Genomic DNA, 15,627 nt, shown 5'->3' with positions numbered 1-15,627 from the left:
TTATTTGATTTTACTACCTACGTATTTATGCTGATGGGACCGTATTTTGCTTTCTGGCCAGAATATTGAAACCCCACATATTGACAAGACAACAAAAAATTGCATCAAACTCGTTAATGCAGGTTTTTCTTCTTATCTTGTGCAGACTACTCCGTATGTACCTTGCTTAATTACCTCTATCGTTACTATACTGCAGACTGTTGGAACCCAGACAGATAGAGAAGCAAAAACTGCGCATTGGAGCTAGACTTACTGTAGTAAACTTTCAGTCCCATGGAGATCGCCGGGCCCAGGCCCACTCTTGCTATACCAAGTGACGTTAGGCCTTCACACGCAAAACCCCTCCCCCTGCCAAGCTAGCCGTGCCTGAGGTGAAATGCCCCAAGCTCCCTTCCAGTGCGTCAGTCATTGTTGTGCCAGCCGCCTTGCCGGCCGTCTCCCTTTCCCATCCCAAGAAAAACGGATTTTTGAATTTGCCCATTTCCGTACCTCCATTTGTGACACGAAGCTGTCAAAGTCGACCCCATTCCACTCCCCCCCGCCTACACACGCACACACTCACACACTCACACACCCGCCCACACTTTTTTTCTCTGTCGACCGATGGATGCGATGGCGTTTCAACGAGCTTTTCAGAGGTGAAGGAAAATGCAACAAAGAAAAGAGCAAATAAACCATCCAGATATGGAAAGCCAGAACCCTCATCGCAACAATTAGTCCGTTGAAAAAAGTTCCATGTCCGAGCGTTTAAACGGTTTTTAGTCACCATCAAATCACACCACTCCTCGATAGGTCCCCCGCGTCTCGCCTCGATCGTCTCTCCGTCGCGTGGTCCGCCACGACGGTACGCCCATCCTGCTTGCCAAAAAGCGCCGCTACGTCCAGCCGCACTGATGTCCCCGTCGAACCGTTGCAGTTAGCTTGACGTTCCTGCCACCATCTTGGCAGACACATTTCTAGCTGGTGGGCGCAAGCCTAGACCCGCCTGGCTACCCAACATCCCAGCCTAGGGTGATAACCCGGCAGCTGCAGTTCCTTGATTAACACTACTTTCTTCGCTCCCTTGGCGCAGCCTTTCTTTCAAAGTCTCATCCATCATCTTTAATTTATTTGTTGGTTTTTTTTATGTTTTTGTTTTCATTCGTTCTCCTGCCTAGTAAATCCATCACGCCACTTTGGTCGGCCGATCAGACTTTCCAGGTCGCTCAAAAACAGCTCTTTTCTCCAAGTTCTCGACCATGAACTCCGCGTCCTTCAAATTCTATTCCCAACCGAAGTATAAACAGCTCCATACCAATAGTATGAAGCGTACTCTGTATCAATGATCTGGTACCTTTTATATCCGCTCCGGGGGTATGTCAGATCCCTCCCCGCCGGGAGCAGCTTCTTGCACTGAGCCAGAAGAATATGCGCCATAATCACGAGACAATTGCTAACGTCGAGCAGCACCACCGAAGCTCCTGTACTCGCGCCGTCTCATCCTTTTAGAAGGAACCTCACTCGTTATGGTCGTTACGTTGCGCGACACGTCGATACGGTACTCTTGCTCGCCGTTGCCGTTGCGGCCGTCTTGATATATCCATTCCCATTTCTATACACAACCGACTTCTCAAATGGTGCATCCAACCTCCCCCACCATGTCTGGACCGACGCACAAGCCGTCAAGGCGCAAGCCGGATTCGAGCCGGACGTTATCATGCGCACTATCTGGGTGCATGGCAGTTATATGAAGGCTTTGGACCGGGAGGTGATACTGGGCGCACTAGAGCTGCAGAACGAACTCCTAGGCTCCACCAAGGACTTTAACCCCAGGCGACCCCTCGCCATGGCCACTGTCACGGGGCTCCCCAACGGCGACCTGACCCCGGAGGAGCGCGATACCTTTCACGTCATCAACGGACGGAACAACATGTCATGGTTTTACCACTCACCCCTCCAGTACTGGTCGGGCGATGCGCAGAAGATTATAGATGACCCGGACATAATTGGAACCGTCAACGCCAAGAAGACGCTGTCGACATCGGTAAACGTGACGCTGCGACATTCGATTGTATTCAGCGGTAAGCGGTTTGAGGACCGTCGCCTCGTTGCCGCCGATGCTTTGGTCATCACACTGGTTCACCTACGAGACTCCCCGGTGGGTCGCCAATGGGCAAGAAAAGCAGAGGCGCTGGCACTGCGCATGAAACACAAGTGGACGGCCTATCCTGCTGATGGGCGCAGCATGCCGAGCCAGCTGTACGAGTTCCAATTCCGCCCGATATCCTTCTGGGATCTGGTATGGCTCAGTCTAGCCTACTTTCTCACCTTTATATATTTCCTGCACAGCTTATCGAAGCTGCGCGCAGTCAAGTCAAAAACTGGCTTGATACTCACTGTTGTAGTGCAAATTTTCGCCTCTGTCATATCCAGTTTCACTGTTTGCGCAGTGTTCAAGATCGACTTGTCCAGGATCCCTCAGGCAGCCTACCCTATCGTCGTCTGGTCGATGAGCTTGGAGAATATGTTCAGACTCATCAACGCTGTTATTGTAACCCCCTCGGAGGACAGCACTGGTAACAGGATCGGTCAGGCTTTTGGTGAGACGGCACATGTTGCAGTTGCTAGCGTCCTGCAATATCTGCTCATTATACTAGGCTTGTCTCGAGTTGTCTTCCCTGGAGTGTCGGCTTTTTGCGCTTTTGCGGCAATCGCAATTCTTTTCGACTTCTTTTATCTATCGACGTTCTTCTTATCAGTCTTGAGCGTCGAAGTCCGCCGCACTGAGCTCAGCGACGCACTCGAGAAGTCATCTCAGAAACACACCAGAGCCATTTCCGAGGAACGCCCCCAGAAGTCTTGGATGGAGCCGCTTTTGCAGGGGAAAGTTGCGCTGTCTACACGCATCGCCGGGATCATCGTCATGCTCGCCTTTGTTCTCGTCGCACAATGGCACTTCTTCCAGAGCGAAACGGTCTTACGAACCTTGGGGAGGATGTTCAGGAGGACCAAAGCTACTGACCCATCAAAGTCGTCCTTACTGGTTGATGTCCATCAAGCAAGGAGCCCCACCTCATGGCTACGTCTCCAGGACCACGATACAGCAAGGGAGGTCATACACGTGGTGAAGCCCAAAGCCCACAGTTATGTCGCACGTGTTTATGACCCCCTTGTTTTTGTTATGAAGGGATCCGACAGAAACCCTCCGAGGGGCGAACGACTTCTACTTCCAGCAGTATACGACTTTGCACACCACCAAACAGTACCACTCATACTCGCCATAGTTGTGCTTTTGGCTCTTGTTCGACTTCTGCTGAATTATCTACTCTGGGATGAGATCGCCGGAGCGAGAGGAGATCGTGAAGTGGACGACGATCCGCTAATCTCGGTTAAGACGGTTAACTGCGGACACACTTTGGATGTGGCTATGATGGCAGCCACCCCGGATGGACGCGTGGTTTCGGCCGGCCTCGATCGAATGATCTGGGTCTGGGATGTCAGATTCTTGGGAACCAGCTACGTTGTGACGAGTCCAGATGTTCCAGAAAGAGACCCATTCCCAGTACTGGGCATGGCTATAGACGATGACTCGCACTGGCTTGCACTGCTGTCTTTGTCAAAGATTCGGTTATGGGATCTAGGCAGACGGACCTGGGGCCCATCCGTTGATGTTGAACTTAACGGCCACAAAGCCGAGGCATTCTACTTCAGTAATAGACGGAAAGGCGCCGATCTTTCGATCGTATTGATGAGACGAAACGGCACGATGGTGGAGGTGTGGCCCGAAAGAGGCGAGTCGAAGGAGTATGTTGTTTGCAAGAGTCCCCTGAGCTGCGCGGTGCCTCTTGCAGATAATCGTAAGTGACTTTGCCCCTTGAAAATGCGAAGACAAGCAAACAACTTTGGACACAGCTAACTGTTTCTGCAGCTACTTCGAGTCAAGCTACATCATTCCTGACACTCTCTCGACGATCGTGTATACACAAAGGAACAGCGATCGGCGATCAGTGGGAGACAGAGGAGGTTAAGCTTCCGTCGGGCGAGAAGGACATACACGCAGTCCTCCCTATGCCGTCATACTCCGCATATCTGGCTGTTCGGACATCATCTGTGGAACTCGTCGATTTTGCCACATCTTCAGTCATACACACGTTTTTAACCGACCAAATCCAGCCCAGGACGTTAAATTTCTTTCATTCATACCCTCGAAAGACAGAGTCCGGCGCCAAAGGACTGAGCTCATTCACATTGGTCTACGTAAAGGCGGAATCGGGCGATTGTATTCTTCAGACATACCTTCCAGATGCAGAGGAGGGTGGTACCATTAGCATTCGGAATTCTCCGGCTGGTGCCTGTGGAGGATACTCATGGAAAGAAACCCGAGAGGTTAGGCGGACCGTGGAAAACCCGGGGTCCTGGGCTGCCTTGCCGAGCGGCTGTGTAGTGGGAATCCGCCAAAAGCGTCCCAGAAAGTCGACACCGCCGCCCGAGCCGCCTGTACACACAAACGGAAAACTGCGGAGGCGAAGGGCCACACCACCGCTGCAGTACCTCTCGGGTAGCAGAGCTGAGGATAACCACGAGGTCTGGACAGTCACGCAGCTCGAGAAGAAGGGTGACTATAACACGAGGCCACTCATGCTGGAGGATGAGGAGGTTTTACTGGATCAGCACCTCATGATATCGGAGCTCGGCCCGATGGTCAAGGTCGGCATGGGTAGCGTCGCCGTTGCGTTTGGCAACATTATAAAAATCATCACCATAGGTCACGAGCGCTTTGGAAGGGGATTTTATGACAGCGATGGCCTGGTTGGTAGCCGCAGGCGAAAACCGGGCCCCAGTTCTGCTAGGCATCACCGAGGTGCAATTGCGCGGGGTTGACCTGGGTCTATAGCATCTTGTTATCCTGGGGATGCGTTTTTGGTTTGCTATGTTTTTTCTTTTTTTTTTTGACATTTTCTTTTTTTTCTTGCATTTTTTTACCTTGTCTTTTGCGACTATACTATACCCCCTTTGTTTGTAGTACGCATTTTTATGGATTGAACGTGATTACCGGACGATTTTCTTTTTGTGTTTATAGCGGTACATATCTCTCACGGGATTGCCACAAGGGGATGGATACCGGATGATAAATGTAGGAATAATATGAAGCAGAAAAGCGGGCGTGGGAAGTACGATAGCATAGCTGAACCTCGATTCCTTCTGTTTACGAAAATCGTGTTTGTCTTGCTCAAATGAGGAACCCCTGAAACAAACGGGCGGCTGCTCCTTTGTTGACTTGTTGCATATCGCGTTCCTGATATGGTAGCAAGTAGCATGGCCATGTTGCACTGCAGAGTCTCCGGTTTTTATTTCATGTGCAGTGTTTTTTTATTTATTTTTATTTTTATTTTTTATTATTATGGCGACATCAGGTGTCGTGGTATTCTGTTGATGATTTATGGAATTGGGAGAAGCAAATACGCGACTGTCCTTGATACGGAGTAAATAAAGCATTGCAAATGCGTTGGCATATTTTTTTTTGTTTGCCATTTAAGCAAGGCATTATTAACACTTACACCTCGGAAAAAAAGAGAAGCAAGGACCAAAGAGGAGGCGTGAGGTTGGGCCAAGTTGAAGCCACGCAGCAGAGCCCACAATTAAGATCCAATCAGAAAAATATGGTGGCTGGGAGGAGGGAGAATGGTGTTGTAGGCGGCTGTTTACCTTTTGCAAGCTTTGGTACCTGGCGGCAACAAACCCCCCAAGAACGGCACAAGAAAAAAGTCAATTGCGGTCGTACGACGTATTACACAATGGCAAAACCACAATTTTGCTTTTACCCACACCGGTAGTGGCCAGGAGGAGATATGGGGAAAAGAAAAGAAGACCGGAAATATGTTGACCGGGGCTGACGTGACTTTTTACATTACTTTCTGAGACTTGGTGTTTGCTCTCTTGTCACCAGAAAAAAAGCAAGTAAAATCACGGTCTCGTCGTCTCTACCAGAGTAACAAAGGGCGGGCAACCCATGCTTGATGCAGACATCTATCGGTATACTTTCGGGTGTACAAGGCGAAAAAAAAAAGAAACACACACACACACACACAAAGTACCTTTCCTTACCCAAATGTACCAGACAGCGGAACCGCGTTGCGCTGAGTTGCGTCTGGTGGCTGCATGTCTGAGACAAGTGACTGAAGGAGCGCGCCTTCCCGTGTTTGGCCCTGTTGGGTTGTGCGCGAACATGTGCTTTGTCTGTGTGGTCTTTGTCTTTACTTTCTTCTCTGACTACCTAGGTTTGGTAACGTATTGTTATGAACAACGAGATAATAACAATCCCGGCAGCCTGGCGCTTACTACGTAGCCTCAATCCCCGGCCGAGGTTGCTGCCAAGAATGTTCTACAGGGTTGCGAACAAGGTCAAATGGAATTGATGTCGTTAATGATCAAAGCAGGCTCTCATTTTGAGGGGAACTTCACAAGCCATCTCATCCCCCGGTAACGGCATACCATAACCTACCGTGTAGCTACGTACCGCCAATCTGAAATTAATTGTTCACCCATCCACACTCTGTAACATGTCTTTTTCTTCTTGTCCCTTTTTTGACATGCAGCCTCGAGAATCGAACACTTCAGTCAAACGTCACCTAACGCATTCAAGTCCAATCGCGCTAGCTACCTTAGTCTGACAGCCAGGTCTCCGCCAGCCACCCGCTCCCGAACGCCCCCCAGAAAAACCGGAGCTGCATGCTGCAGGAGGGCCTGGGGAGGAGGCGAGGCGAGGCGAGGCGCGCTGCAGGAAGCAGCAGCAGCAGTCGCAGCAGACGCGGGAGTGGTTTAGCCAGCCAGAGATCAAGCAGATAGTGGAGAGACCTGCTGGGTCTTTTTCTTCTGCATCGACAAAGGGCGCGCTCTACTCGGTTTGAACTCGGCACAAGAGCGGAGTGAGGCCAGGGAATCGAAGTTGGTTGTATGAGCCGAGACCAACTCACCTTGCAGTCGCGCGCTTCGACGCGGCCATCATTGGAGGCCATACCGACAATATTTTGACAATAAAGCGCCAAAAAAAAAAAAAAAAAAAAAAAAAAACGGCAAACAAAACGAAACGACGAGAGAGAAAAAAAGAAAAAAAAAAACCGACAAAACCAGTGATCCCTGTCGTGTTCCTGGGTATTCCCCGCCTATCCTTGCGCTGAGCTGCATTGCAACTGCGCTGCAACTGCAACTTGGGTTTGCGAACGAAGCGGGCTGCGAACCGGACAGTAATGCGCGAGGGTGCATTGGAACTTATCTGAGATCGCATACCACTGAATCTCTTCTCTTCTCCTCTATCCCGCACCCTCTTTCTCTCATCCTAGACACAGGAGAAGTTCAAGCAGGGCTGTTTTGTCTCACTGGTGGACCCCCGGCCTGTCAGCAAAGGAGGAAAAAAAAGTCACCTACCATCTGCGGCGGCTCCCATCATTTGTTGGGCCGCATCACGCTCGTTTTATTACGCGCCTTCGTTGACTTTTTTTTCCTATTTTTATTCTCAGCTCTTTTTTTGTGCGTACGTGCGTGTCACTCAAAAAAAAAGAAAGGTTTAACGGCTTGATTCTTCTACCGTTTTTACCAAAAGGTCCGAGGTATCCTTTGCTTTTGGCTGAAAGGCTACGACGTAGTTTACGTACGTGGTCGACCACTTTTTCGATTTTTTTTTTGTTCAGGTAGCGCCGGTTGCCGACTCGGCGCTGTCTGTTCCTAGCGCACCAAAAACGCGCTTCCAAAGACAAGCACGACCTTACCAGGGTTGGCGTCAATCTGCACTCACTTCGACTATTGGAAGTTTGAGCCAGTTTAAATCGTCATTGTTTAATTGGGAGCTTCAAGACTCTTGTCATTATTCTTTTTCTTTCTCCCCTAAAAAAAAGTCCACTGTGGTTCCCGACAGCTTCTCCCGAGATCTTGTCCCGTGGACCGGGGAATACTGGGCCCCCACAACAGGTTTCCCGGACGGTCATCTTGCTTCACCGCTTCTTGGGGGTTTCGGTTTCGCCGCTGCAACTAATTGCCCTTACTGCTGTTGCCTGTCTGTCCTGTCGCCAAACAACCCAGGAGTTCTGAAACGGGGGAGTTGTCAAGATAGCGAAAATCAGTGCTGTTGCTGCAGTATCTTGACCACCTAGGAGGACCATCAAAGGAATTTCATCTCTTGGCGTCTGTCGTCTCGGCAAGTAGGGTTCTTCCAGACGCAGCCTTTGCCGGCTCATATATGAGATCATCCCGGCCAACAGGATCGACCTGCATATACCTGCCTGCGTCGTCATGCTTGATTCGAGTTTAAGCCCAGCCACCCTTCCGCCCACCTCCATCCAGACTTGAGCCTCAAACACCCGGCCGCCCTCTCTTGCATCTCCACCTCCTCAGGACTCGAGATTCACTGGACGTCACCAATTTCAGAGCACCTAGGACCCTAAGGACCCGGCCGCCCGGAACGGCCAACTGCCATTGGCGTTCAATTCGGCTCACGTTCTCCACACTGGGGTGGCCTCCTTTCATTCTCAACTCGAATTGGCCACCGTTGCACCAATAAAGGCAGACTTGACCTGCTTGCTTGGCTTACTGCAAGAAAGGAACGTCTGAGTGGGAGCTGACGAAACCCTCGTACGGTTAATCAAGGCCAAAACTTCAGATCACACTCATTTCAATTCAGCGCCCGTGACCAGGACCGGAAAACAGTCAAGGACGTTCTTTTTCCCAATTAATCACAGCCTAATCTTCTTTGACGACTTCTCAGCAACCTACTGCTATGATATGACTCGGATCCAGGAGCTGTTCTTTTCTGTTGCTCATTTTGACCGGGAGTTTGGCGTTTGCGGCGTTTGCGGCGTTTGCGAATCTGTGGTCCTACCAGTCTGCCTGTCGGCACCCGTGGAAACCTTTGTGCCGTCCAACGCCCGGTCCCCTTGCACTGTCGTTGGTTCTCTACCCGCCGGAAACCTCTCGACAGCTTGGAAAAAAACGACTCGCTATACTGGCTGGCGCAAGATCAAAGCACCCCGGATCTCTCAACGTTTTCACGCAATTTCATACCAAAGTAAAGGTCTAAAAAGGACAGAGAGGTATGTTTAAGAAACTCATCATAGCAGAGTAGTCGGCTCGTCAAAGCCAATGCTACAAGACAACGCAGCTACTAATGAATACTCATAGGAATCGTCGACAGCGGAGAACTCGCCTGCCTGATGGCGTCTTCCGAAGTGGATCAAAAGTTTCTCGGCAAGTTTGCCAAGACAGTCGAGCCTGAGAATCCTCTGCTGGCATCGATGCTCTTCAAGATATTAGGTCTTTCGATAAGTCTTTCTCAGCAGCTGGTAAAGGCCCGGAAGCAAAGACGACTTGAAACCTCCCGAGGGACATCCACGCCTTCATTAGATCTCTACTTTCATATAATATGGCTGTCAAATCAAGGACTGGTCATGCTGGAGCAGTACGTCCTGCCTTTGGTAGGGCATTATGTCGAGCTGAAGGTGCTCGCGTACAAGCTGCGGGCTTCTTTTTACCACATCTTTGTTCTATTCCACAACCAGCCTCCAGTATCGACCATGAGTGCCGCCTCGCCTGAGATCAAGAGTCTAACCAACGAGCAACATCGTCTCGACAAAGGCAAGGGTCCGGCGAGTAATGACTACGGCTTTGAAATCGGGGGCAGGATCTCTGGGCAATCGAATCATCAAATAGAAGGAGGACCAGTAGGTGGGACAGTGCGTCCGCCACCTGGGTTTGCGCCTGAAGCACCGGCGTCTTTTCTCCTTCCCGCTGGCAACTTTCTGCCCGTGGCGCACACCTACTTTAAGCAGGCGGTGTCGATGGCGGATGAGCTGCTATGGGGATCGCACTCGTTGCGGTTATCAGTAAAGACCGAATACGCCGCATTTTTGTACGAATGCATGCACGACGGACCGGGCAGCCGGAAGCTGGCCAAGGACACCATCACGGAGGTGTACGAGGCATCAGAGGGCATTGACAACGATATGTTCAACGACGCTTGCGAGTTGGTGACTGTGCTGGGACGTATGATGAAACGTGGTTTATCATCGTCCAAGGATGCGTTGTCAAGTCCAAATGAGGAATCCAACAAAATGCCAGATGGCGCCTTTTCGTCACATAAACAACAAGCCTCGCAGGACTCTGAAGGCTCGGGGAAGGCGTCATCACTTACTATGCCGGCTCCGCTACGTGTCTCCTTAGCATCGAAACCACCTCCCATGCCGCCAGCTACCGCAGCGACCTCAATCCCTCCGCAAAACGCCGGCATCCCCCCAGGCTTTATATGATCCACGACTGAGCTCCTTCTAGAGGCGCCATTGGACTCGAAATTCCACCAGATTATCATTCTCTTAGGCCAGCTTTTTTTTTTTTTTAATTTTGTTTCTTTTTTCTTTTTTTCTTCTTTCACACTCCCACAATGTTGTACATAATGTCTTGTATATGAAATATGACCCCCAGTATGGCTCAGCAGGGCCACATATAATCGAAGCGAGTTTTTACGCGACCAGACGGAGGGGGTTTGTCGAAAGCATTTGGGTGGGCTGCATATTCTAGCCAGCGTGATTTTCTTTCTTCACTTCTTCTTTCTCATTTTTCCATTTGCATATTTTTTGTTTTTTTTTCTTTGTCCATTCATTGTTTATTCGTTTTGTGTGTATGTTGTTTTCTTGTACAATACCCTGACTCCAAGCCTGCCAGGCTAAATGAGCACGCCTCTTGATATTAACAATTAATGTCGTTCGGATGGGACGCTGATTCTTGCACATTTTCGAAACATGTGCCTCGTGTGAGGATTATGATATGACTCTTTTGAGATTTTCGGTCTTGCACAATAACTTCTGGTTGGCAATCTTGCCTTTGCGAGAAAAGCATTTGGAAGTTGTGGGTTTGATGATTCAACTGTAAAAGCCTCATGGTTTTGTTCCGACACCCCAACTCGGGAGTGTGGTTGTTTGAAAACACTCAAGGTAACTTGAGATATACTTGTCGAGGCTTAAAGAATAGGCTGTCTCACAACCCCCATGGCGACTAAAACATGCCGTCGAGATGCCGAAGTACTCTTCCGGAGCTTTTAAAAAAAATCATAGTCACAAGCGGGTCAGGGTACTCTCTTTTTGATGATTTCATTTCTTATCAAAACCAACAGGTTTAATCTTTGAGTACCAAGCCGTCCCGTCCACCCATTAGTCCCAGAATTTTATAATACCCGACGCGCCTCCTGTGGCAACCTTGCTGCTCTCCTGAGGATGCCACTTGACGCAGCTGACCTGACCGTCCTCGACCTGGATCTTGTGGAACATCTTGCAGCTCTTCCAGTCCCAAAAGGCGACGTAGCCACCCGTATCTCCGCTGGCCAGGAACTGGCCGTCGGCGCTGATGTCGATGTCTATGGCGCTTCCGGCGTTGTTGTGGCCGCGGTAGCTCTTCTTGCGGTTCTGGCGGAATTTGTCGTTGCTCGAATAGACGACGATTTGGTTGTCGGAGCTCTGGTAGGCGACGTACTTGCCCGAGGGGTGGGTGGCAGCGCGGGTCATGGCGAACAGGTACGGCTCAGCAATGTACTTTATGGGGACGCCGAAGCCGTACTCCCAGGCGCGGAGGGTGCGGTCGTCCGACGTCGTCATGAAGCGCCGGCCGTCGTCGCAAAATGTGATGGTGTTGACGGGCCCCAGGTGGTGGTCGTACTCCTGCACCGTCTCGTTGCCCGCCCGAGTGTCGAACTGCACAATCTTGTTATCCGACATGCCGGCGACAAACTCGTGACCGAGCTCCGACGTCGGGTTGAAGCGCACCACGTGTGGCGTCTTGCCCGTTGTGAACTTGGCGATGCACTTGCCCGTCTCCGTGTCCCAGAGCTTCATCATGCGGTCGAAAGAAGCAGATAGGAACTTGTCGCCATGCGTGTTGAATGTGGTGTCTGATAGTGATTTGCTGTGTCCAGAGTACGTCCGCAGCAGCTCTCGTTGGTGGTACACGTCCCATATCTTGACGGTCGAATCTGCGCTGCCAGATAGTAGGAGGTGGCCCGAGTTGGGGAAGAAGTTGAGTGAGGTGATGGCTTTTGTGTGATGCTTCCATTGGTGCACCATTTTCTTGGGTATGTAATTTGTTGTGCTCCCTGGCTCTTTCCGTAGGTCGATATCCAAATCTTGAGGTACCTGTCGAAGGGGGTACGTGTGTCAGTAGTGAAGGAGGGTATATGGTGTGTGACCATAACGCAGATCCGGGACAAACTCACATGCATATATGTCCTCCCCTGGTAGTCGTGAAGTTCTGAGCCATGGAAAGTTGTCGTCTCGTCGCCGAGATCCTCGACCTGCTGCCGCCTCGCCAATGCCTCCGCCGGCGCCTGGACGACCGCACCGCTCTCCACGACATCCTCATCCTCGTCGTCCTCGACCTCGACAATCTCGTACTCCTCATCGCTCGCCAACTCCTCGCCACCACCCTCAAGCTCGACCTCAATCCCACGGGCCTGCCTAGACTTGTACGACGCCCAGGGGCCCTTGTACTCGCCGTCGCCCTCGGCGACGAGCGCGCTGCCCTTGCCCTCGCGCGTCTTGCGTATCCTCGCCGCCTCGGCCTTGACTTCCGCCCCGGACTGAAACTCGCGCTCCGGACCGCCGCGCCGCTCCACCGCCCGGTGCTTGCTGCGGAACGTATGCTCCGACACAAACGTCTCCTCGGCGAAGCCCGTGAGCACGTTTTTGCGCTTTTGCGACGCAGACGCAGCCGAAGAGTCGTCGCGGAAGGGGTTCGACGGGCCGAATTTCGGCCGCGCCAGGTCCTCGCCCGTATACTGGACCAGCTCATGGGCCGGCTCTGCCTGGTCGCGCACCACGAGGGCGTCCGTGGGGACCATGTTGGGGGCGTACTCCCCGAAGCCGGACATGGTTTTGGTTTTTTTTTTTTTTCTGTGGTGCTTTTGCGATTCGGCGATCGAGGTGTTGGGTTTCGAATTCGGAAAGGTCTCACTGAATATCCAGACAAACCCGGGAGGGTTATTTGTGATTACCGTGGTGTCTAGGCTTTTGGGCTCGGCGGGATGGCGAAAAACAGTAGAGTTGAATATCCTTTTTAGAAAGTGTTGCTGTCGCCGACGTTCAACAACCTAGCAACCTATCATTGAAGCCGCGACTGGGAAAACTGGGTCCTGAAGGTGGAGACCCACTCTACTGCCGGCCGGCATACATCACGTCCAAGACGCCGTAGATGGTATATGGGATGGCTTTTTGATGGATTTAAAGCACAGTCATGGGAATTCGGTCTTTGTAGGGTTCTGTTTAGAAATGATTAGATACACACGGAGTATTTTAACATGTAAACCCTGCGGTGATCTCTCTTTCTCGAGGAGTCAGGACTACGTTGACTCGCAAAGATTGACAGTTGGGCAACAATACAAACGTAGCAAGAGTGACCCCTGACGTAAGAGGTGCATTTGGTGACTCCTAGTTGGGCATTGCAAAATGTAAACTAAATAAACAAATGACACATAAACTATGTTCATCTAACCATCTATCATTCTGATTTTCTTTCTGATTTCTTGTTTTTCTTTTCCTCCGAAATTAAGCATCTTCCAACATTTCAAAGTTTGTCAAAGAAGTTGAGGCACGTGCTCCGCACAATGCGCTTTCGTCCAAGGCATTAGCCAAATCGCTGAGGCTGTTCATTACTAGGTATTTATGAGAAATATCATGCCGAACACCTCTTGCACCGAATAATTTAAACCAAGGTAATCGCCACCCAGGATAAGCCATATCGTAACCATCCATGCCCCGGGCCTTGACAAGGAAACCCAAGACACTACTGGCAGCGCTTGGTATAAAACCTGTAAAAAGTACCTCCCTTCCTCCGTATAACGCCAGCCCCAAATTTCATTCAGAAAAAAAGGCTTCATTAACATCACTTCCCTCTTTGCCCACATGGCAAACCATATTCACGGGTTGACCGGATAACAAGCTCCCGTGCTCTAAGGTCCGGATGAAGATCCCGTCGGTTTTCCAATTTTCTTCCCACCTGCGCCTTGTTTCTATTTCGAGGATGCGAGCCTCAACAGGGTATAAGATGATACCCTGGCAGGAGCTGCACGCGAAGCGCGAGGTTCAGGAACGTACGATGGAGTGGTGATCCTATCAGGAGGTCCAAGAGCACAACGGTGCCGCAGAACATCGCGATGGACAAGAACTCCGCACAGGCGAGGGCGGTAACACTCTAGTGTGACTCGTCCTTGATCAGAGCGACAATCATGCTGTAGAGGTAGAAGAAGAACATGATCAAGTGGAAGCCGAGCTTGATGAACGACTCCTTCTTGTGCACGTTAAGCTTCCTGAAAATCTCGGTGGCATCCAAAAGATGCGCGTTGTCAACGATCCTGTGACAGGCGATAGCGTCAGCATCAAACTTTTTTTTCGCCACGGCGCGACGCACACCGGCCTTGAGTTCTATAGATCAAAAACCTACTTCTTGATATTCCAGCCGAGAAGGGGCAGGTTAAGGATGAGTGGCAGCCAGTATCCGTTGATCAGGAAGATAAACGTCAGGAATCCATGTACGGCGGCTTCGGGGATTATGTAGGTGTTGAGGCGGTTGCAGAGATCGATAGGGTTGATGTAGTCGCTGTATGCATCATGGGCAACGGTTAGCAAACGCCTTCTTTGACGCAAGACCCCTGACGCGATATGCGCGATATATGCGCGCGCTTGGGACGAGATAACGGCGCAAAAGGTGGCCAGCAAGGAAGCAAAGGAGCTCACGTACCATTCCAAGTCGCTGTACATGATGGTGAAAAAGACCTGCAGGAACAGGTTGACGGCATTCACCAGTACCGCAAAGAGGTATAACCATGCTTCCCCAGACATTTTGACGGTTGTGTGCGTGCGATGGCTTGGTGGAGCTGTTTGTTCAAGCCCAACGGCTTTTTATATGATCACCGGAGAGAGGGGAAAGAAAATAAAAAAGCAAAATCGCTCGTGAAGCTGCCCTTGGGGATTGAGGCTGTCGCGAGGAGGGGGCTTTCTGCTAAGATGCGCGCACTCGGGAAAAGCGGTGGTGACGTCGAGTGGAGGAAAGATTGGCCAGGTTTCTTCCTGTTGACGTAAACCACAGGGCTAATTAGTTCATGCACCACCGAGTCGGGGTCTCGGGGGGATAAAAAGTGGTAAAGTTCCACCGAATAGGCTCGCCGCCGTACCGTTTAATGGCTGATTTTTGAGTATATGTGTCCTCGAATCTTGGGTAACGTTTGGGGCGACAGGACGGGGTGGTTCTGTTGAGCAACAAAGTAGTTGTTGGCCTTTCTTTGGGTGCAGAGCAGAAAACCGACGGACGGGGCGGCGAGCGAATGATGGAAGCGGCTCGTGGAAGCGACGCACAAATGTTTGTTGCCGAGAGTTGGAGGGGTGGTCCAAGCTCTTTTTCTCCCTAACCCAAGTAAATTCTACAGTACCACCACCACTTACTCCACTCAGTAGGTGGGTGAATTTTGAAAGGTGGCTGGCGGTTTATCTCATGGCTGCCACCCTGAGGAGCAAGAGGAGATACCAAACCCCACTAAAAGCAAAGAACGGAAGGGGGTCCTTGGCACCAGGCTACGGTGGACAAGGTTGCTAGAACTAGTTCTATGTTCTAGATTAGAGTACG

The 15,627-nt window shown here is 50.8% G+C and overlaps 5 protein-coding genes across 5 annotated transcripts; 2 read left to right on the top strand and 3 right to left on the bottom strand.

Annotated features, from left to right (window-relative positions):
• The first annotated feature begins 461 nt into the window (after window positions 1-461).
• MGG_08135 (uncharacterized protein) lies at window positions 462-5,222 on the top strand. The gene is made up of 3 exons (XM_003715050.1): window positions 462-1,353; window positions 1,447-3,836; window positions 3,908-5,222. Exons 1-3 carry the CDS (start codon window positions 1,322-1,324, stop codon window positions 4,858-4,860), a joined length of 3,375 nt encoding a protein of 1,124 aa, XP_003715098.1. The 5' UTR covers window positions 462-1,321; the 3' UTR covers window positions 4,861-5,222.
• A 1,011-nt stretch (window positions 5,223-6,233) lies between these two features.
• MGG_15059 (uncharacterized protein) lies at window positions 6,234-6,982 on the bottom strand (the record flags this gene model as incomplete). The annotated part of the gene is made up of 5 exons (XM_003715049.1): window positions 6,234-6,253; window positions 6,319-6,347; window positions 6,497-6,532; window positions 6,641-6,754; window positions 6,954-6,982. The coding sequence occupies 5 exons, from the start codon at window positions 6,980-6,982 to the stop codon at window positions 6,234-6,236; spliced, it is 228 nt and encodes a 75-aa protein (XP_003715097.1).
• Window positions 6,541-10,736, top strand: MGG_08134 (uncharacterized protein). The gene is made up of 2 exons (XM_003715048.1): window positions 6,541-9,062; window positions 9,151-10,736. Exon 2 carries the CDS (start codon window positions 9,183-9,185, stop codon window positions 10,272-10,274), a length of 1,092 nt encoding a protein of 363 aa, XP_003715096.1. The 5' UTR covers window positions 6,541-9,062; window positions 9,151-9,182; the 3' UTR covers window positions 10,275-10,736.
• MGG_08133 (pre-mRNA-processing factor 17) lies at window positions 10,005-13,136 on the bottom strand. The gene is made up of 2 exons (XM_003715047.1): window positions 12,227-13,136; window positions 10,005-12,146 (listed from the first exon to the last, which is right to left on the bottom strand). The coding sequence occupies exons 1-2, from the start codon at window positions 12,878-12,880 to the stop codon at window positions 11,172-11,174; spliced, it is 1,629 nt and encodes a 542-aa protein (XP_003715095.1). The 5' UTR covers window positions 12,881-13,136; the 3' UTR covers window positions 10,005-11,171.
• Window positions 13,137-13,433: 297 nt separating this feature from the next.
• On the bottom strand, window positions 13,434-15,529 carry MGG_08132 (uncharacterized protein). The gene is made up of 4 exons (XM_003715046.1): window positions 15,179-15,529; window positions 14,746-15,074; window positions 14,449-14,604; window positions 13,434-14,359 (listed from the first exon to the last, which is right to left on the bottom strand). The coding sequence occupies exons 2-4, from the start codon at window positions 14,844-14,846 to the stop codon at window positions 14,200-14,202; spliced, it is 417 nt and encodes a 138-aa protein (XP_003715094.1). The 5' UTR covers window positions 14,847-15,074; window positions 15,179-15,529; the 3' UTR covers window positions 13,434-14,199.
• Between the last annotated feature and the right edge of the window lie 98 nt (window positions 15,530-15,627).

This window comes from Pyricularia oryzae, chromosome 2, assembly GCF_000002495.2.
Source record: "Pyricularia oryzae 70-15 chromosome 2, whole genome shotgun sequence".
NCBI classification, from domain to species: domain Eukaryota; kingdom Fungi; phylum Ascomycota; class Sordariomycetes; order Magnaporthales; family Pyriculariaceae; genus Pyricularia; species Pyricularia oryzae.
Note: the sequence above shows the minus strand (reverse complement) of the source record. Positions and strands in the feature narration are given on the sequence as shown.